Raw genomic sequence first — 18,604 nt, 5'->3', positions numbered from 1 at the left:
CAATCACGCCAGCACCTATTTTTAGCAAGGCTTGCTGCTCCTCAGGACAGCCTGAGCAACATCAGTGCCGTGTGACCAGCAGCAAGCACACACTGCTGCTGCTTTGTGAACAGGAAACCACAACCAGACCACTCCGATAAGACACAGGTAATTTCATTAAGTTATTTATTAATGTAGAATACAAGCACTGCTGCCTGTCCCCCGTCCCTAAGGAGAAAGCCCAGGCCTGATGAGCTTTTGTGAACACCATAGCTGTAATTGTTTGTTAACACCAAGGAAGCGAGGTTTCAGTCTTGTAACCACCTGGGCAGCTGCCTCCTCCTCAATACACTGGTAAACAAGTATTGGAGAGAGCACTGTATTTGAGAGGGGATTGACCAAAGCCCAGCCAGAACCAAGAGCTACCGCTCAGAGCTCAAGGAATCTGATGAGAAAAAGCACTTTATACAAGCAGTAAAAATTCCTTCCAGAAGCTACATCAAGCAACGGGAGAGGATTCTTCAGGTGTTACAGCAAGGAAAGCAGCAGGCTCAAGGATTCTTGGAAGGCTGAGGAGGAAGCGGAACACAAGACTAGAGCTGAGAACCATCCACTCAAAAAGACCCTTTTCCAGGTAGCTGCATCTTCACAGGAACGGTAGCCCAACTCTATACAGTTTAATTCCTGATCCCCCAAACCCTCCAGAGGTCACTAACCCTTACAAAGTGGCTGCACCAAGCTTGTGCAGAAAATCCTTTTTAATTTCAAAGGCTAGAATGAGCCTAGGAGTCGGGCTGACAAGTCAAGCCTTCCTTCTCCTCTCCTCCATTTAAAAACAAACAAACAAAAAAACCCCATGTATTTACAGCAGATTTAACAGCAAGCTAATTGGCTATACACAATTGTTAAGAGACTGCAGAGGGCCAGGCTGCTGCAATGTGTCAGTTGAAGTAGTGCCACTGTTCTACAGTAAGGGAAGGAGAATCTCCTCAGGCTCTATTAAAAAGGAAATGGCTTTAGGAAGTCAAGTTACTGTACACTGTCTTAAGAAACCCAGAATTTAGCAACAGCACATGAGAGAAAAATTGCTGTTTGGTGGCAAATGACCTGGCTACCAGTGGCAAGTCTGAACATGTGCCAGGAGCAGAGAGCAGACCAGAAGAGCTATGGCAAGTTGTCAGTGCCCCACAGCCTGGATTGGGGTGGTGGCTTTCCAGCACATCTGTATGGCAGCATCAGTAATTAAACCTCTTTTCCACGTACTGGGAAAGGAACTCTCTTTTAGTCAGATTCTGTTTCAGCTCTCCCTGCCACCAGGTCCAGCTAATTGCCCTCTTTCCTGGTACTTGGAGCAGAGGAAGAGCAGCTTGGTTTGGCAGGTAGAGCTATGGCATATGACAGTTTTGGTAAAAGGGGGGAAGCAAGACCTGAAGTCCAGGAGCTGCAACATTTATCTTCTTTCTTTGTATCCATCCCTCTCCACGCTGGAGCGCAGCAATCAAGAAGCAAAGATCTTTCGTGAGGCTGGCATATCCAGCTGCTTCACCCCCATGGGCACATTCTCCTTGTTTTCTGACCCAAGCTGCTGAGGCCTCTTCTGGAAGTAGCAAGCTCGGCAGACAGAGTGGTATTTGTCTGCTCCTCCAATCACTTCAACCTATCAAGGAAATCAGAAGAGTGACTCTGCAGAGATCAGCTTACCTGAGAAGATCCCTTCTAGACTAGCAGAGTTGGCAAGGTGAAGCTGCTGAAGTGCTTTGTGCTCCAAGGGAACTCACCTCCCTCTCTGCTCCCAGCCTCTTTGTGTAGGAGGCCTCTCGGTAGCACTCCATGCAGACAGCGTTCAGCTTCACCACGCTCTCAGCCAGAGGGACCAGGTTGAGGATGCTCCCAAAAGCCTGCACCAAAACAGAGGCTGTACTGCTGGCTGGGTTTGGCGAGGTTTCCAGTGCAACCGCTGTACTAAAACTAAAATGTTTTACCTTTCTTTGGAAAGTCCCATCAAGAGCAGCAACGATGACGGTTTTCCCAGTGTTGGCCATCTTTTCACAAAACTCCACAATGTCTGGGAACTACAGGAGGTACAGAAACAGCAGCTTCAGGAGGAAGAAGGGGCAGTGCTCTGCTCCACGTCTAAGCAGTGCACGCCCCAGGCCCTGCCCTGGCCACACACTTACAAACTGCCCCTCGTCAATGCCAATGACCGCAGAGCCCAGCGCCTCCTGGTACACATCCTGAAGGGCACAGGCAGGGCGGGCCTCCATGGTGTTCCTGAGGGGAAGGGAGGGAGAGGGTGAGCCAGGCAGCCCGGCCACGTGTCCACGGGCGCGGGTCCTCCTGCCCATAGCCCACCTGTCATGTGTGGAGACGCCGGTGGTGCAGTAGCGCGTGTCCTTGGCGTACTTCACCAGCAGACACCGGTACTGAGCGAGCTGGAAGCGCCGCACCCGCCGCATGAGCTCAGTGCTGCAAGAGCAGGAGTCAGCAGAGCCAGCCACCGCCCGCCCCATCCCCACCCAGCCCGCCCCATCCCGCCCCGCCTTACCTCTTCCCAGAGAACATGGGGCCGAAGATCACCTGGAGGCAGAGCCACACGGTCAGTGGGGAGGGTGCGGGGCCGCCATCGCCCCGCTGCGGCCCCTCGGCCCCCACCCGGCCCCAGCACGGCCGCCCCGTCACCCCGCACGGCCACAGCGCCGACGCGGCCCCGGGACCCAGCATCCCGACCCAGCATCCCCTCCCAGCCGGCCCCGTCCCACCAATCCCAGCTCCGCCCGCACCCGGCGGCCCCGCCCCGGCCGCTACCTGGATCTGCCCACGCGGGCGGCCGGGCGAGCCGGGGTGCACACCGGGCACGGTCAGACAGTTCATGTTCGCGCCGCTCCTCACTCACTGACCGACCGACTGATTCACCGCCCGCGCGCGCGCCGCCCGGCCGGCCAATCCGCGACAGCCTCGCGCCCACGGACCGGCGCCGCCGGCCAATCCGAGCGGAGTTATCCCCGCAGCGCCGACCAATCCGGACGCAGGCGGGAGAATTCTCATTTCTCGCCGCGCTCCCGGCCTGCCCCGCGCGGGGCTCTGACGTCATCGCTGCGTCCGCGGGGTCGATGCCCTCAGCTCGGCTCCGCTGCCCGGCCCGGCCCGGCGCGCCCCGGCGGCCAATGGTTGCGGGCCCGGCTCGGCCTGACCCGACCTCCGGCGGTCAATGGCCGAGGGGTGGTCCCGCCCAGTGCCCCGACCCGGCCCGGCCGCCAGCGGCAGTGAGACCGGGTGGTTGAAGAGGAGATGGGGCGGTGGCAGGACATGGATTTGGAGGTGCGGGGCGGGCGGCGCGCGGGGCCTGCGCGGGCTGAGGCCTCCTCCGGTGCCCCGGGTCCGGCCGCCCTCCTCCGTGCAGCCCCGCGTCCGTGTGCCCGCAGGAGCTGGAGGAGCAGTACTCGCCCAGCCGCTGGTCCCGCCGCATGGACAGCGAGAGCGTCATCCAGGCCCACATCGATGTGACGACCGCAGGTGGGAGTGAGCTCTGCGGGAGGGGCGGGGGGGGCACGGCCGGGCCCGGCGGGCAGCACCGAGATGGGCACCGCCCCCACCCGGGCCTGCAAAGCTCACCGCGGAGCTGTGGTGCTGCGTACAGCCTGGGGGGCTGATTCTTCCCTGGCCCTGCAGGAACGCAGAAGGCCCAGGCTGCTGCACATACCTTGCTGCACGTTCCCTATGGAGATGGGGAGGGGGAGAAGCTTGACATTTATTTTCCTGTGGACTCTTCTGAAAGTAGGTGATGAGCACAGTGACCGGGGGGCTGAGGTCATGCCTGTGTGCTTACCTGTGCTGTGCTGTGCTGTGCAGCCTTCCCGGTCTTTGTCTACATCCATGGTGGATACTGGCAGTGCTTGAGGTAAGACAGACTTCTGATATGGGCTCCCTTGAGAAGGGAGCTCCTGGGCCTCCTTTACATCTTCCCTCTCCAGAGAACAACACTAAATCCAGACTTGGGTGTCCTGGGCCCAATGGCCATCCCCAGCCAGCCCCATGAGGACATCTGTCCCCTGGAGCTTGGCAGCTTCACTCTCCCCTCCCCAGTAAGGATGCGTCGGGTTTCTCAGCCCCTGCGCTGCTGTCTCAGGGTGTTGCTGTTGTGGCCTTGGGTTACGACATTGCTCCCAAAGGTAGGCAGGGCCCAACAGGGGTCATGACTTCCTTTGGTGGCTCGGTGCCCACCTGGCTCTGCACTTTGCCCAGGCCACATGGATGCGATGGTGCTCCAGGTGCGGCGCAGCCTTGCCTTCCTGGTGAAGCAATACCACAGGATCAGGTGGGCAGCGCGCAGTGCTGGTGTCCCTGTCCCCTGTGCCAACAGCCTCTACTGCTTCTGTCTGGTCTTTCAGAGGCAGAATGTGCCCCTGTTGCTTTTTGGGTGGTTTAGTGCATGGGGGTGGCTGTGACAGAAACAGGATGGGGTGGGGAAGCCCCGAGCTATGATAAAGACCTCACTGCCTTGGTGCAGCACCACTGACTGCACTTCTTTGTCACTGTACAATGGCTCAGTTGATGGACAGGGAAATATGGCCAGGCTGCAGCCCCTGGGACACTGCAACTGGGATGACCCTGGCATGTGCTGTGCTGCTTCTTCATGCATTTGCATATGGCTCCTTCTCTCTAGGGGTATTTACTTGTGTGGACACTCGGCAGGGGCTCACCTGGCAGCCATGGTCTTGTCCACGGACTGGACAGAATTTGGTGTGGTTCCAGATATCAGAGGTAGTGCCCTTAGAGACCCCTGTTCTGGAGGGCTGGTGTTCAGCACCAGGGGGCTGCACCCGGGCATCTCCCGCTTTACTGTTCTGCAATCTGTAAAGCTGATCACTTGCTTCAGCTGGTTGCAGGTTGCATGTACTGGGGGAAGAATAATCTGAGCTCCTGGTACAACTCCGCAGCCTCCCTCTATCCCTCTAGAGCCATCGGGACTTGAGCATGAGGAGGCCTGAGCTGCAGAGCCACTCACCCACCACATCTGTGTTTGCAGGAGCTGTTCTGGTGAGTGGTGTGTATGACCTGGAGCCCCTTCTGCACACCTACGTGAATGATGCACTGAACATGAGCCTGTGAGTCCATCTGCTGTAGGGACAGCATGTGGAAAAGGGCATGGGCAGCTTGTGAGCACATGTGGCTTTGGTCAGTGCAGCCTGTGGGCAAACACCAGCAGTTTTGCAGCCTGCTCTGCCCATGTGTGCAGGCCATGCACCTTCTGCCTTGCTGGTGCATGCCACTGAGGGCGTGGGGGTGCACACAGGCACACACTGGCTGTCACTGCAGTGTTTCCTCCTCAGGGAAGTGGCCCAGAGGAACAGTCCCATCCTGTGTGTCACACAAGCAGTGCCTGTGGCTGCATCCTGTGAGGTGCTTGTGGCTGTGGCCCAGCACGACTCCCCGGAGTTCCGCAGGCAGTCACAGGAGTACAGCCAGGTGAGCTATGCAGGGATGCCGTGTGGGCTGCCCTACTTAGACCTGCTCCGCTCCCTCTGCAAACCCTAAAGTGAAGGGGGCTCTGGCTTGGAGACTTCTGGGCTGGTAATGCAGAGCTGCAAAGAGGAGAGAGGGGCTGGCTGCATTGCTGAATCAGGACTACCTCCTGCTTTGGGAAGGTGCCTATTCTTGCCATTAGGCCCAGCTGTTCCAGTCAGCTCTGGTGATGAAGAGCTCACGTACTGTATTAGAGCAGTATTTCTGCTGTTGGCGTGATGGTCACCCTCATCAAGGGAGAATGCTGGTCCTTGCTGAACCATTGCTCATGCTGTGCTGTGGGGCCCAGCTGGGGTCCCCCCTGCCAGCACTGATCTCTCCACAGGCTCTGCGCTCGGCTGGTTGGTCTGTCTCTCTGTTGGATCTTGCCAGCGTGGATCACTTTGACATCATTGAGAAGCTGTCAGAGGAAACTTACGTCCTGACTCAGGTAAGGGGAAGAGCCCTTGTCTCCTGCAGCCACCATTTTTTGGTGTCCTAAGTGCAGCTCAGATCTGCCAGGCCGGGAGGGAGGGCAGTTGCAATTTTCCCCCAGCGTGAGGCGCTGTGGGGCCAGGCACCATTCACAGCATTTGGTTCTTCATCCCAGGTCATCCTGAACATGATTGCGAGATCTTGATGACATGTTGGAACAAACTGGAGATGCAAACAACAGCCCTGTGCAATGATAGGCAGCCTTCGTGCACTCTGCCCTGTGCTTGTCCTTGTTTCCTCTTTCCAGCCCATTGGGTCCCCTGTGGCACAGGGCAGTTGCTGCCCCAAGACACCGTTCTTGGTTCTCTAAGGGGCAGATGAGCCTTCACTGCTCCTCCCAGCCTGCCAGCAGCAGGCCCTCACAGCAGGAGAGCTCCAGTTAGCACAGGCAAGTGTCAGTGATGATGTTCCTTCATTGAGGTGTTCCTGTGCTTTGTGGATGTTCTCAGAGCTGGACCATCTGTGGTGTGCAGGGCTGCCTGCCTGCTTTGGGTCTGTCGGCTGACTGGATGTTGAGGTTTGTTCCTTGAAGCTGCTTATTGCCAATATAAAATAAAATAGGAATAAGTGCTGCCTGGCTGGAAATCTTCTTGGGAACATGTAGCTGTGCTCAGCTATTGAGCATACTTAGCTGATGCATGAAGAAGCTGCTCTGTGGCAGAGCTTGGGTCCTGTGCCAGGCAGTAGGGAGAGCACTGCTCTGAGAAGGGCTCAGCTCTTTGTGCACACAGGGCAGAGGGGCCCTGCAGCAACACAGCCACTGTCACAGGGTATAACAGGAGCATTTACAGGAGCTGCCTGCAGACAGGCAGAGCTGTGCCTGGGACAGCCCTCGTCAGACAGGAGCTCTGTTACTGGGAAGTAGCCCTGTTCCTGTGTCTGTGAGGCACCTGCACGTTCTCAGGAACGTTCTCCTTCCATGGAGACCACCAGGCCTTGGCATTGTCCCTGCTGCAGAGTAAGGGGAGGAGCATCTTTGGGAAGAAAACATTCTGCATTGCCAAAAAATGTTTATTTAGACCCTAATTGCCTCACTAGACCAGTAAGAACTGTGCTGAGCACAGAAGGCTGCAGAGAACTCTTCCTGCCCTGCTGTTCCCTGTGCAGCATGAGCCAGAGGCCCTGGACGCTGCTTGTCCTGCTTTGGCTTTGTGGAGTGGGCCGTGCCAGCCCCAGCTGCTGTGGGCTGAGGACTGGAGTGCTTGGGATGGCGCCTGGGAAGCAGTCTTGGCATGGCCAGGCTGGTGGTGTGAGCTGTGGGCACGTCTGGGAAGGAACTTGCCCCAGGAGGTGTGGTGTTCCTTTGGGAAGCTGTGAACTGCGGTCTCCCTAGGGTTGGGCTTGCATGCTGGCTTGCAGGGGTGGAGATGGTGCTGCAGCTGGTTGGGAACACGCCTGGAGCATGCTGTGGGAGGTCCCAGCCCCTTTGCCAGCAGCTGCCCCAGCCCACATGCTTGCCTGCTGCAGCCCTGCAGGGATGGCCCTCCCACGGGGCTGGGAGGAGGCAACGCTCCCGTCTCCACTCAGTGCTCTCCTGTGCTGCGAGGACTGGGGCCCTGGCCATGGGCCAACTTCTCCTGGTACTTTCTGGCCACAAAGCCCAGCTTGTTCAGAGCGAGCTCGGTGTCGTGGGCTGAGACATCACAGTGCCAGACCGCACGGACAGTGCGCTCCGACCAGGGGAACAGCAGGACGCTGACAGTGTGACCCGTCTCAGCCAGCTCCTCCTCGCTCGCTGCCTGCAGGTATGTGCAGAGCTCTGCTGGGGACAGCCCCTTCACTTCCACCATCACGATGTTCGTCTCTACAGCCGCCAGGCTGACAGAGCAGAGAGGCGAGTTCAGCTCCTTGATGCCTGTGGAGGTGCAGGCTGTCAGGCTGCCAGCTCAGTGCTCCAGGAGGAGGCTGCTCAGGCACTGCGGCCCATCCACAAGCGCGGGATCCAGCTGTGCACCGAGCCTGCAGGGGAGCGAGTTTATGCTGACAACCCCAAATGTCCCGAGGAGGCCGAGTTACCTTGAGCAAAGCGGCGGGCATTGTCGTGGTCTCTGCGCAGCGTTTCCTCTGCCTGCTCCAACCCGATGCGGGCAGCAGCCGCCAGCACGCCCGCCTGCCGCATCCCTCCTCCCAGCAGCTTCCGCACCCGCCAGGCCTCTGCCACAAATGCCCGGCGCCCGGCAAGCACGGCCCCGGCCGGGGCTCCCAGGCCCTGCAGATCCAGGAGGGCGGTGTGAGCGCTGCCTGCAGCCTGAGCGCTGTGCCCCTGCCCCGGGCTCCCTGTGTGAACTCACCTTGGAGAAGCACAGGGACACGGAGTCGCAGTGCTGGGCGATGCGCGCCGGCTCCACGTCCTGTGCCACCGCCGCATTCATCAGCCGTGCTCCGTCCATGTGCACCCGCAGCCCGTAGCGCTCAGCGAGCAGACGTACCTGGGTGGGGGCACAGCTGCTGTGAGCTGTGCTGTGCTGCGAGGACCCCTCAGCCCCGCTGGCAGCTCCCACCTGCTGCAGGTAGGTGAGGGGCAGTGCCCGGCCGCCCGCTGAGCTGTGCGTGTTCTCCAGGCAGATGAGCTCAGGGCGGGGGTGGTAGCGGCTGCCATGGGCCTCACGGATGGCCAGCTCCAGCTGCTCCAGGTCCAAGGTACCGTCAGGCAGGTCCGGCAGTGCCTGTGAGTGGACTCCTGCGACCTGCAAGGGCAGCAGGGAGGTTGTCCTGCTGTCCCTTGTGCCTCAGTCTCCAGTCCATCAGCCCCAGTCGTGGCTCGGGTGATGCCGTCACAGACCCTGAGGGGATCTCCCTGCAGCCAGAGGAGGGCAGCAGCAAGCCGCTGTCTGCCCCCCGGTACCCCCCCACTTCCCCAGCAGTGCAGCACCCACCTGTGCAGCCCCGCCGTGCTCATAGACGTGCAGGTGGGCCTGGGCACCCAGCATCAGCTGAGCCCCTCTGCGCTGGCAGTGGCACATCACTGGGGGGAGGGGAGTGAGCACAACGTGTGAGTGTGGGGGTGGGTGCCTCCCCAGCGGGAAGGGGGGCACTCATCTGCAATGGGTAGAGGGAGAGCGGCCCCAGAGTGGTGCTGCAGTGCTGCAGCTTTCAGGCCCAGCTCCCCCAGCCCTCCTCTGCAGCCCTTAGGGTGGAAAGCATAGCAGCTTTTTGAGCAGGACCACGAGTCTCCCAGAGGGGTGGGACTGCTTTTGCCTTCTCCATCCGTTGCTGGGAGGCCACGAACCAACCCCCAGCTCATACCCCGGCAGGGAGAGCAGCACTGAGCACTGGGCACTCACCTGCAATGAGGTTTGCCATTGTGGCTGTGGGTACAAAAAGGGCATCCTCCATCCCCAAGATTCTTGCAGCCAGCTGCTGCAGCTCTGCATAGAGGACACGTGCGGAACAAGGGTGGGAAAGAGGTCTGAACCACAGCCGTCTCCTCCCCAGCACACCCCTTCGCTCGGCCCAGGGAGTTTGACAGCGCAGCAGGGGCTGCCGGCCCCGCGCTCACCATTGACCGTGGGGTCCTCGCCGTAGTCGTCGTCCCCCACGGCGGCCCGGGCCATGGCGCTCCGCATAGCGGCGCCGGGCTGTGTGACGGTGTCGCTGCGCAGATCCACCACGTGCTGCGGCCGCCTGCGGGGACAGCGAGCGGGGGGGGGGGGGGGGTCTGTGCTGCCGGGAAGGCGCTGCACACCCCTGACCCCCCCTCCCCCCCCGCCCCGCTGCGCCGAACCGAACCGCCACCGCTTCCTGCCCTGGGAACAGCCCCCCCCCCCCGGGTAGGGCCGAGCCCGGCCGCGACCTCCGCACGCACCCGAGCGCCGCTCCGCCCCGCAGCGACCCCGCGCCGGTCCCGGGCCCGCTGTCCCCCGCCATGGCCGCGCCGCCGCGGCGGGACTCCGCTCCGAGCAACAGCGCCCTGCGGAGCGCAGTGCCCGCGCCCCGCGCCGCCAGCATCGCCGGGACCGCCGGGACCGCGGGACCGCCCCGCCGCAAGGGCTCCCGGGGCACGTAGTCCACTCCGGGACCGGCCCCGGCCCGGCTGCCCGCGGCCGTGCGCTCCCCCCGGCGGGGCCGCAGCGTGGCGGCGCGCAGAGCCCGCCCGGGGTCCCCGTCCCAGCGCTGCTGTGCGCGGTGCCGGGCGCAGCCGGTCGCCCCTCTGCTGCCGCTCGGGACCCCGAAAGGACCCCGGGGCAGCCGCCCCGCTGACCCTCCACAGCCCACGCCTCTGTCCCCGTGCCGGAGGCAGGCTGGGGCTGCGGGGAGGCACTGCTCGGTGCGATGCGCTCAGGGTGCCCCGCATCCCGGGGGGCACAGGGCTGCCAGCCCCTGCCCGGCCACGTGCTGCGGCTCTGCACGCACACGGAGCGGCGCGTTCAATGGCGATGGCTGCTGCTGCTGCGCTGCTGACGGGAAAGGCACGGAGTGACCTTTGCTGATGGGAATCGGCTCCAGCTTCTGGCTGCATCTGCCCTGCAAACAGCTGACACGGGGCCCTGTGGCACTGCCGGGTACACGCGGCTCAGAGCCGTGCTGGTGTCAGCTGTGGGCAGTGCTGCAATGCTCAGCACTTTCTCCTGGCACCGGGGGGGGGGGGTGGGGGACCCGCAGGCATCTGGCTGCTGGCATCAACCCGTGTGGTGCACAATGGGGCACGTGCATGGCATGGCAGCGAGACCACCACCTCATCCCGTAGGGCAGAAGGCCACACGTGGGATGCTGTGCAGGATGGAGCCGTCCTGCAGTGCTCTGTGGGGAGCACCCTGTAGCACTCAGCAGCTTCTAGCCAGCGCTGGGGGTTGGGTTGAGGTGTCCATCCCTCCCATGTGCCATGTCCCCCATGCACTGCCCATGCCGCTGCCGCCCTCCTCCATCGCCCGGCTCCAGGCCCTGCCGTGGAGCCCCCACAGCCCCCGGCTCACTGCAGCTGTCACCCTGCCGATGAGTGAGCCATAAACAGTCCTTCACGGAGACGTTTTTCACACGCAGGGCCACATGTTAACAGTTTTTCTTTATTTACTGCCTCCATTTCCTCTTTGTTCCAGGAACTTGTCCTCCAACTTCAAGCCGCTCATGATTAGGCAAAAAGGCCTCTAATCTCCCCGATCTGATTTACCGTCACTGAGAGCAGGCGCTTCCCGTTACTGGCCCTGGACCTGGGAGCAGAGCCGGCCGCACTCTGCCGGCTCCCCGCGCCTCTCCTCCCCGAGGCTCCCCTGCCGCACACGCTGCCTTCCCAGCAGCTTCCTCTTCCAGTAAGCATGGGGCAGCCCCAGGGCCGGGGAGCGCGGCCGTGGCTGTGGGCAGGGGACCGCGTCGCGCCCTACTGCTGCTCCTGGCACGTGGCAGCTCCATGGCAGCCGCTGCACGGCGAGGCTCCTTGGCAGGAGCCCCTGGGGCTCTGCTTGTGATGCTCTGCGGCCCCCGGTACCTGGAGACCCTGGGAGGAAGGTTCACGGCCACATGCGGGGATGAGCCAAGGCCACAGGCACGCGGGCAGCGGGGGGACCGCTGGCGCCTGGCGGGTGGCCAGGGGGCTCTGTGGGGCTGGGCTGTGTGTGACCTCCACCTGGCAGCTCTGTCCCCACAGCTCCCAGCCCCACTGAACGTGCGGCCGCTGCGGGCTGAGCTCATGCTGCGAAGGTGCCTCCCTGGGGCTAAAATTAGTTGCTGAGCCCTGGCTGAGGAACGGAGCCCGCATCCCGCTGGGGAGGATCGGGTTTCCCTACGCCTCCCCCTGCCACGGGAGCTGGCAGCCGCCGGGGCGATTCCCGGAGCCGGGCCGGGCTCCCCCCTGCCTCCGGCCCCACAGGCAGCTCCGAGCGCAGCCGGGTCTCGGCACTGTGCCCATGCCCACGGCAGTGCTGTCCCGGCCACCACCACCAGCTCTGGGAGCTGGAGGTCTGAGGGCCGCAGCCTTGGCACGTTGTCCCTCCCCCCCCCCCCCCAGCAGGTCTCTGAAGTGGGGGCTCCCCATTTGCTGCCCTGCTCCAACTGAGGCTCTTGGCACTGTGGCCAAGGATGGGTCCCACAGTGGCCCCACTGTGGGGTTTGGGTGCCGCGAGGTTCTGTTTTGGGACTGGTGCTGCTGCAGCTATGCAAGCTGTGGGACGTGCTATGCAGGGCTGCAGGGTGCCGGGTGAGGAGGTCTGGCGGCAGCGCCTGGCAGGGACCCGAGCCCTGGCCATGTGCTCAGGGTGTTTTCCTCCGGCGCTGCCTTGGCCCCGTGGCCTCGCCGTGTGCTCTGTGGGGTGTGATAACTCATCCCGTGTGCTGGAGCCCGCCAGCCTGGAAGGCCCTGCTTGGATCTGGTGGGCAGGGGGAGCACAAGTATCAATCATTCCCAAGCGGTGGGAACCGTGGAGCCAAGTGATTTCCTACTGTCGGGAACTGCAGAGCAATGCCTGGAAGCACTGGGACGTGCTGGGCTCCTGGCTCAGCTGGCCTCGGGGACAGCCAGGCCTTGGGCATGCGGCGCTGCGCCGTGCTGCACTGTGCCATTTGGTGCCGTGTTGTACTGTACCGTGCCATGTGGTGCTGTGCCATGCGGTGCCGTGCCATATGGTGCTGTGTGATGCCATGCTGTACCGTGTGATGCTGTGCCATTTGGTGCCGTGCCATATGGTGCTGTGCCATACCACACTGTGCTGTGCTGCACCACACCACGCGGTGCTGTGCTGCCACCTATGCCAGGTCGTTCAAGCTCTCTGGGGCGCTCCAGCAGCTGCTTACACCTGCAGCACCCAACGAACCCGAGCCCAGAACCAACCTCGCGCTGGGGGAGCATCGGGCAGCGCCCATCCCGTTCCGGCAGAGCGCGACCGTTCGTCACCAGCGCGCTCCCCCGGGACACCCCTTCCGCGCCGGGGCCGGTTCCTCCCGGCGGAGCGGTCCCAGGGCCGGGCGGGGGCAGCCCCGAGCCGCTGCGGACGGGGAGCCGGGCCCGGCGGGGGCCGCGCGGGAGGGGTCCGAGGGGGGCTCCGGCGATGCCTCGTTCCGCTGCCCGCCGGGCTGCAGCCGCCCCGCGCCGGGCGCCCCATCCAACCTGCCGGCCGCGGGGCCGCCCGGTGACCCCTCCCTCCGCCGGCAACAACTTTTCCAGTAAAACCACTGCAGAAATCCCGGCTTCCCGACAGGCCCGCCCCTTGGCTGCCTTGGGGGGGTGGGGGCCGCGCTGCGCTTAACCCTTCCCGGGCGGGCGCAGGTGGGAGCGCGGCGGGCGGCGGGCGGCGGGCCCGGGCCGGGCACAGCCCCCGGAGCGAGCGGGGAGCTCCCACGGAGCTCCGGTGCCCTCCGGTCCCAGCCGTGAGGTGTTGGGAGAGAAGAGGCAACGGTGTCACCGCGGGAGGAGCGCACGGGACCGGCCCCGGAGAGAACTTCGAGTCCCATCCGTGGGTTCACAGGGAGCACAGGGATGGCAGCGCCCGCGCGGGTGATGCAGCTGTGCGCTGGGATCGCTGCACGCGGGTCGCGGCTGCCCTTACATCGCTGTGTTTGCACTGCGATGTGTTTCCCTTCCCGAGGTGATGCTGACACCGCGGGAGGAGGGACTCAGCCCCACGCATGGCAGCGGGAGCCGGGCGCGGGCTGGGAGGGATGCCCGTGTCCGAGGGGATCCGAGCACGGCCCCTTCCTGCGGGATGCGGGGCAGTCGGTGCTCCCCAGCGCTGCGTCCTGGGATGCAGCCTGAACCCTGCGGGCAGCATCACCCACCGCTGCGGTTCGGGAGGCGTGGGGCAGATGAGTGAAGATGGGGAGAGAAGCCCGCTGCAGGGCGGGCACAAAGTGCTGCCTCAGCCCTGGAGGAGAGGATGCAGTGGGAATTGGCAGCACGCGGGTGGATTTGGGACGTGCCCTGTAGTGATGAGCAGTGCGGGCAGCATCGATTCCCCTCACAGCTGATCCCCGCTGCAGGGAGTGGTGGGCAACCGTGAGCCGTGTGGATGGGCGGGCAACCTGGCCGGCACCATCCTCAGCCCCGGTGTCCAGGGCAGCCTCCCCAGCCTACGAGGGGCTGGGCTGGGCAGGGCACCCAAGGAAGCAGGGTGCTGCGTGGGGCTCGGTGCCGTGTGGTGCTGGCTGCCCGCTGTGCCCTGCCTGCTGCCAGCCCCAGCCCCACGCCGGCTGCTGTGGCGGCCCCACCAGGGCTGAGGTAAGTGCTGTAATTGTTTTCTCTGTGGCCCAAGATGAATAATTGAGAGGTCTTTGAGGAGAATTAATTAGCCCGTTTATTGGCAGTAAATGCTTTTCTCCAGATGATGAAATAGATCCCACGCCGCACACGGGGCAGGCGGATGCGGGCTGCTGAGGCTGCTCGGCAGAGTGCCGGTGCCAGGGCCGTGGGATGGCCGTGCTGCTGCCCCGTGCCTGCCCCAGGACGCTGCTGGTACCGGCGCTTCCTCACACAGCCTCATGCAGACTCTCATGCCCGGCACCCACTGTGCTCTGTGTGGGGACGCCAAGAGGTGGGAGGCTCTGCCTGGGAGCTCCGTCCATGCTGCTCTGCACCAGAGACCGGAGACAAAGTGCAACGAGGCACAGAGGTGCAGAGGGCAGAGCCCTGTGCCGTGCCCCCATCGCTTCCTGCTGCCTCCCACCCTCCTGGGGGCTCCCACCCTGCACAGCCCATGCTATGATCCCTGCTGCCTCCTTCCTTGTGGCTGCCCTGGGCTGCGCCAGCCGGGCCTGAGGCTCACATCTCCTCCGCCTCTCCTCTCCCCGGGGTGCGAGGGGAAGGGCCATGCATGGCCAGAAATGCTTAAACAAGGATTTCCTTGTTGCTGCATGAGCTGTTTGCCTTGCTCCCAGGCCAGCCGTTAATGAGGTTTGGCAGGAGGCACTGGCAGCCCCAGCCATCGGATTTCTATAAATCAACCTGGTGCTAATGCACGGGGCTGGCTGGGGCTGCTCAGCCTTAGGGCACAGGTTTGCAGCCCATGGGCTGGCGGGTGCTGCCTGCTGGGAGGGGACCCATGCACAGCCTGTGGGGCCAGGGCTCTGCCCTGTGAGGGTCAGTGCTATCTGTGGGCTCAGGACAGCTGGATGAGCCCTTCTGGTTTTGGGGGAGGTCGGAGACAGCAGCCCCAGTGGTGACTGCAGAGTCCATCTGGGCTGTGAGCAGCTCCTGGGAGAGACAAAGGCAGTCCCTGAGCACGGAGCATCCTGGAAAGGCAGATGGGGAGGGAGCCTTGGCTTCCCAGCAAGGCAGCAGGAGTGGCTCCTTCAGCCACTTGTTTCCAGGAAAGTGTAAAACAAAATAAAGCAGTTCCCCATGGCCAAAGTCCTGCCGTGTCCTGGTCCTCGCCCCTCACCTCTCTTGCAGAGACCAGAGATTGCTGTGTGCTCAGTGCCACTGGGGCAGGGGGACATTGCGGGGATGGCTCAGCCCCATTTGCACCCTGCTGTGGGGTCAGGGCTGTGGGGTTGGTGTGGTGACACTGTGCTGCCCATACACCCCATGCATGACGCATGCCCAGCGTCCCCCTGCCCCTGGGCACGTCAGACATGCAAAGCAGGGCAGGCAAATCACCAGCCCTCCGGGAAGCAGCGCTGCAGCTGTGGCTGGTGGCCACCACCATGGCCCATGACCACTGCTGGGAAGCACCACCGTGCCCACAGAGCCCTGCACATGGGCCATTTGCACCAGGGCTGCCTGTGGCAGATGTGCTGTTGCAGCAGCCAGCACAAGGTGGTACCGGCGATGCAAGTCTGAGGCGCTGGGCTGCGTCCCCAGCACAGCAGGGATGCTGCAGGCAGGGCTCACAGGAGCTGATTTGTATGGAATGGGGCACTTGGGAAGGTGCCTCCCTATGCAGGTTGCTCCTGGAGCAACTCTCCAGCAGCTCTCTGTCCAGGAAGGGAGATGCCAGGAAGCGGGACGTTATCTCTGCTTCCCCACAGCGATGCGCTCAGCTCTGGGGCGATCAGGGCTGCTTGCTCTCCTCATCTGGGGTTGCTTTTGTTTCTTTGGGACCTACAGGGACCTGTCTCTGTCTCTCTGGGCAGCTCCCCAGTAGCTCCTGCCAGCTTTGCACAGCCAGGTTTGCCAGAGCCCCCTCTCCATCCAGAGCTCCCTGCTGCCCCCACTCACCTGGTGCCCACCCAGTGTCCCCAGGGTGGATGGGCTCAGCACTGGTTGGGGATCGCAGCACTCCCCACGGATGCCAGGGCAGCTCTGGGGATGCCTGGCAGGAGAGGAGGCCGGGATGAATCCACGTGGGAGAACGGAGATGGGGCCACGCATAGTGGTTATGGGGCTGGGGCAGCTGCGTTGCTCCTGCAGTCCTGTTACTGTAAAGCTGCCGGGTGGCAGTTTTAGAGGAAGAGCCGCCAGTCTCAAAGGTGATGTTTCAGTTCCTGCTCTGAGTGTATTTCCCTCTTTATCAAGAAACCCCTCTGCTGTCACTGGGAAGGAGTTTCTGCAACATGTAGAAACTGAGAGAAACCCACACCCACACGGCCCCGCCGCCCACCTGGGCTCAATGCATCAGCTCCTGTGGGGGCACCCAGGGGTGTACCCCGGGGTTCTGCAGGGAGCGGCCCCCGACCGCAGCCTCCACTGCTCCCATCATCCACAGTGCCGCCAGCTGGGTGGAGGGGGAATGCTGCTGGGACCGCGTCTCCACTGCAGCTGGGGCTGAACACTTCCCCTCCTCTCAGCACCTGCTTGTGGGTGCAAGTGCAGCTGGGGGGCCCTGAACCGTGTCTGTCTGCTGAGATGACAGCAAACAACAGCAGCAGCAGTGCGATACTGAGCACGGGCAGCTCCACTGAGCCCAGGACTCTGCCTGCGGCTGGGGCAGCCGGGGGGACCCAGGGGCACCTGCACCACATTGAGGAGCCAGGCTCGTCCCCTGCTGGCCCTGGGGGCTCTGAGGACCCCTCTCCTTGGACAGGAGGTGCCCACGGGGGGTGTCTGTGCCCCGCAATAGCGCTGCAGAGCTGGTCACAGGAGCAGGGGAGCATCGCACGTGTGGGCGGTGGGAACAGGAACCTCCTACATGGGTGGTTGTGCAAGGAGCAGGGACACACTCGGCGTGTTGGTTTGCACACACCCAAGGAGGGCACGGGCTGTAACTTCCCTCTGGCCGTTTCGAAATTCCACCGCTCTTACAGAAAAGCCCCTGGGCAGAATTCCTGCAATGTGTGATTCATCCCGCCAGGCTGGAAGCAATGACTGCGCCTCTCCAGTAAACCCTCTTCAACGAAGCAGATGAAAGGGGCAGCGTGTGCTGCTGAGCCCTTGTTATCACCAGAACCAGATGTGGGGTGATGGGGCTGCCCTCAGCCCCCGCTGGCATCACTGCGTCGGCACAGCTGGGCACAGCAGAAGGGGTGCTGAGGGACCATAGGTGCTGAGCATTGGGTTCCCTTCCGTTCTCATCCCCCTGCGGTCCAGCTGTGCATCCCATCCGCCATGGCGAGGAGTGCACCAGGTGCTTCGGTGGGACCGCGAGGGCACCCGGGACAGCCCCTTCCAGGAAGCGCGTGCAAGGGCAGCCAGACTGCAGAGTTCCCGACAGCAGCTCTGGTTTTAATAACAGCAAATCAATGGATGCCCGATTCCGGCCAGAGCAAACCCCTGCTGCCTCCTTCCCGGGGCCTCCCGAGCAGGTGGGCTGCTGCAGGGGGAGGGACATGGGATGGGAGTGCGGACTCTGCGCACCGCACCTCTGCGTTGCCCAATGCCCGAAGGCCCCGTGTTCCTCAACCCCTGGAGCTCACTGCTCCCCAGCTCTGCCTGGTGCAGCTTCACTGTGTGGGGGGGTCCTGGCAGCTCCCGTGCCCACCCCGTGCCCATGCAGGTGCTGCCCACGGGTGCTGCTCTGCCCCAGGCACTTCCAGCTGCTCCCAGCTGCTCGCCTGTCTCCAGCCCCGAGCCGTGATTCAGCCCTCCTTCCCCGTGGGGTTTGCACAAACCTTTCTGCTCTCTTTGTGCTTGTTTTGAGAACAGATTAGTCATGGTTCTTAACTGGCTTCCAGCAAACTGCACAACGGCACCATGGAAAAATGAGAACAGCAAAGTGATGACTCAGCAGGGCTCCTGCTCCTGTCCCCTGGGTGCCAACTGCCCCCTGCTCCCGTGCAGCCCTGGGGATGGCAGGGGACCACCCAGCGGGCACGGCTGGGTGGGCAGTGCGGGAAGGGCAGCCTGGGGGGGCAACCCTGAGCCCCCCCTCTGAGCCCAGTGTACGTGGGCTCCCTCGCTCCCTGCCGGTGTCTCGCCGCCCTCCTTGGGGCAGCTGGAGTACCCTGCTCTCCTGGAGCACCCTTGTGACCCCTGCAGGGCCACGGCCCCTCCTGGCTGGCCGGCACCTGTGCACCGGGGCTGGGTGGGTGACAGGAACTCCTGGGGCGGGCCCTTACCGTACCTCACACCTCTCTCTGCAGCCCTTTATTGCCCAGCCTTGGCCGGCTGCCTGGAGGCACGGCGCGCTGCCAGGTCTCTGTGCCAGGTGGCTTATTGTGATCCCATGGCACTGGACACCAACTGGTGTCGGCTGCCAAGGATGAACAATGTAATTGCTGGAATTACAGTAAAGTGCTCCCATTCCCACTCATTAACTGCTGAGATAGGGCCCCTGGGTCCTTCCAGGGAACATCTGCTCCAGCTGTGACCTCTATCAGCTGCATGCCT

The 18,604-nt window shown here is 62.9% G+C and overlaps 3 protein-coding genes across 7 annotated transcripts; 1 reads left to right on the top strand and 2 right to left on the bottom strand.

Moving 5' to 3' along the window:
* Positions 1–148: 148 nt before the first annotated feature.
* Positions 149–2,912, bottom strand: TK1 (thymidine kinase 1). The gene is made up of 7 exons (NM_204898.2): positions 2,785–2,912; positions 2,525–2,556; positions 2,332–2,445; positions 2,157–2,250; positions 1,962–2,051; positions 1,758–1,877; positions 149–1,636 (listed from the first exon to the last, which is right to left on the bottom strand). Exons 1-7 carry the CDS (start codon positions 2,848–2,850, stop codon positions 1,478–1,480), a joined length of 675 nt encoding a protein of 224 aa, NP_990229.1. The 5' UTR covers positions 2,851–2,912; the 3' UTR covers positions 149–1,477.
* Positions 2,913–3,062: 150 nt separating this feature from the next.
* On the top strand, positions 3,063–6,548 carry AFMID (arylformamidase). Of its 5 annotated transcripts, XM_004946295.5 has the most exons (11): positions 3,063–3,297; positions 3,402–3,492; positions 3,649–3,753; positions 3,829–3,877; positions 4,063–4,148; positions 4,222–4,294; positions 4,643–4,740; positions 5,006–5,084; positions 5,310–5,445; positions 5,828–5,932; positions 6,092–6,548. In XM_004946295.5, exons 1-11 carry the CDS (start codon positions 3,268–3,270, stop codon positions 6,119–6,121), a joined length of 882 nt encoding a protein of 293 aa, XP_004946352.3. In that variant the 5' UTR covers positions 3,063–3,267; the 3' UTR covers positions 6,122–6,548. The 5 variants fall into 5 exon arrangements, with proteins under 5 accessions (XP_004946352.3, XP_015151055.2, XP_015151054.2 ...); XM_015295569.4 differs by lacking the exon at positions 5,310–5,445 and having other exon boundaries at positions 5,006–5,016; XM_015295568.4 differs by lacking the exon at positions 5,310–5,445 and having other exon boundaries at positions 6,092–6,235.
* Positions 6,549–6,969: 421 nt separating this feature from the next.
* LOC101747660 (probable low-specificity L-threonine aldolase 2) lies at positions 6,970–9,961 on the bottom strand. The gene is made up of 8 exons (XM_015295564.4): positions 9,782–9,961; positions 9,476–9,600; positions 9,261–9,344; positions 8,853–8,941; positions 8,478–8,663; positions 8,268–8,405; positions 7,993–8,185; positions 6,970–7,831 (listed from the first exon to the last, which is right to left on the bottom strand). The coding sequence occupies exons 1-8, from the start codon at positions 9,922–9,924 to the stop codon at positions 7,500–7,502; spliced, it is 1,290 nt and encodes a 429-aa protein (XP_015151050.2). The 5' UTR covers positions 9,925–9,961; the 3' UTR covers positions 6,970–7,499.
* Positions 9,962–18,604: the final 8,643 nt, after the last annotated feature.

Source organism: Gallus gallus, chromosome 18 (genome assembly GCF_016699485.2).
Source record: "Gallus gallus isolate bGalGal1 chromosome 18, bGalGal1.mat.broiler.GRCg7b, whole genome shotgun sequence".
NCBI lineage: Eukaryota > Metazoa > Chordata > Aves > Galliformes > Phasianidae > Gallus > Gallus gallus.
Note: the sequence above shows the minus strand (reverse complement) of the source record. Positions and strands in the feature narration are given on the sequence as shown.

Excerpts from the sequence above, each read along its gene's own strand:
- TK1 (NM_204898.2), bottom strand. The coding sequence starts at position 2,850 with ATGAACTGTCTGACCGTGCCCGGTGTGCACCCCGGCTCGCCCGGCCGC. Across the intron at positions 2,251-2,331 it reads GGCGTCTCCACACATGACAG|GAACACCATGGAGGCCCGCC; the intron begins GTGGGCTATGGG and ends CCTTCCCCTCAG. Across the intron at positions 2,052-2,156 it reads GCATTGACGAGGGGCAGTTT|TTCCCAGACATTGTGGAGTT; the intron begins GTAAGTGTGTGG and ends TACCTCCTGTAG.
- AFMID (XM_004946295.5), top strand. The coding sequence starts at position 3,268 with ATGGGGCGGTGGCAGGACATGGATTTGGAG. Across the intron at positions 3,878-4,062 it reads GGATACTGGCAGTGCTTGAG|TAAGGATGCGTCGGGTTTCT; the intron begins GTAAGACAGACT and ends TCCCCTCCCCAG. Across the intron at positions 5,933-6,091 it reads AAACTTACGTCCTGACTCAG|GTCATCCTGAACATGATTGC; the intron begins GTAAGGGGAAGA and ends TCTTCATCCCAG.
- LOC101747660 (XM_015295564.4), bottom strand. The coding sequence starts at position 9,924 with ATGCTGGCGGCGCGGGGCGCGGGCACTGCGCTCCGCAGGGCGCTGTTG. Across the intron at positions 8,406-8,477 it reads CCCTCACCTACCTGCAGCAG|GTACGTCTGCTCGCTGAGCG; the intron begins GTGGGAGCTGCC and ends GCCCCCACCCAG. Across the intron at positions 7,832-7,992 it reads TGCCCGCCGCTTTGCTCAAG|GCATCAAGGAGCTGAACTCG; the intron begins GTAACTCGGCCT and ends GCACCTCCACAG.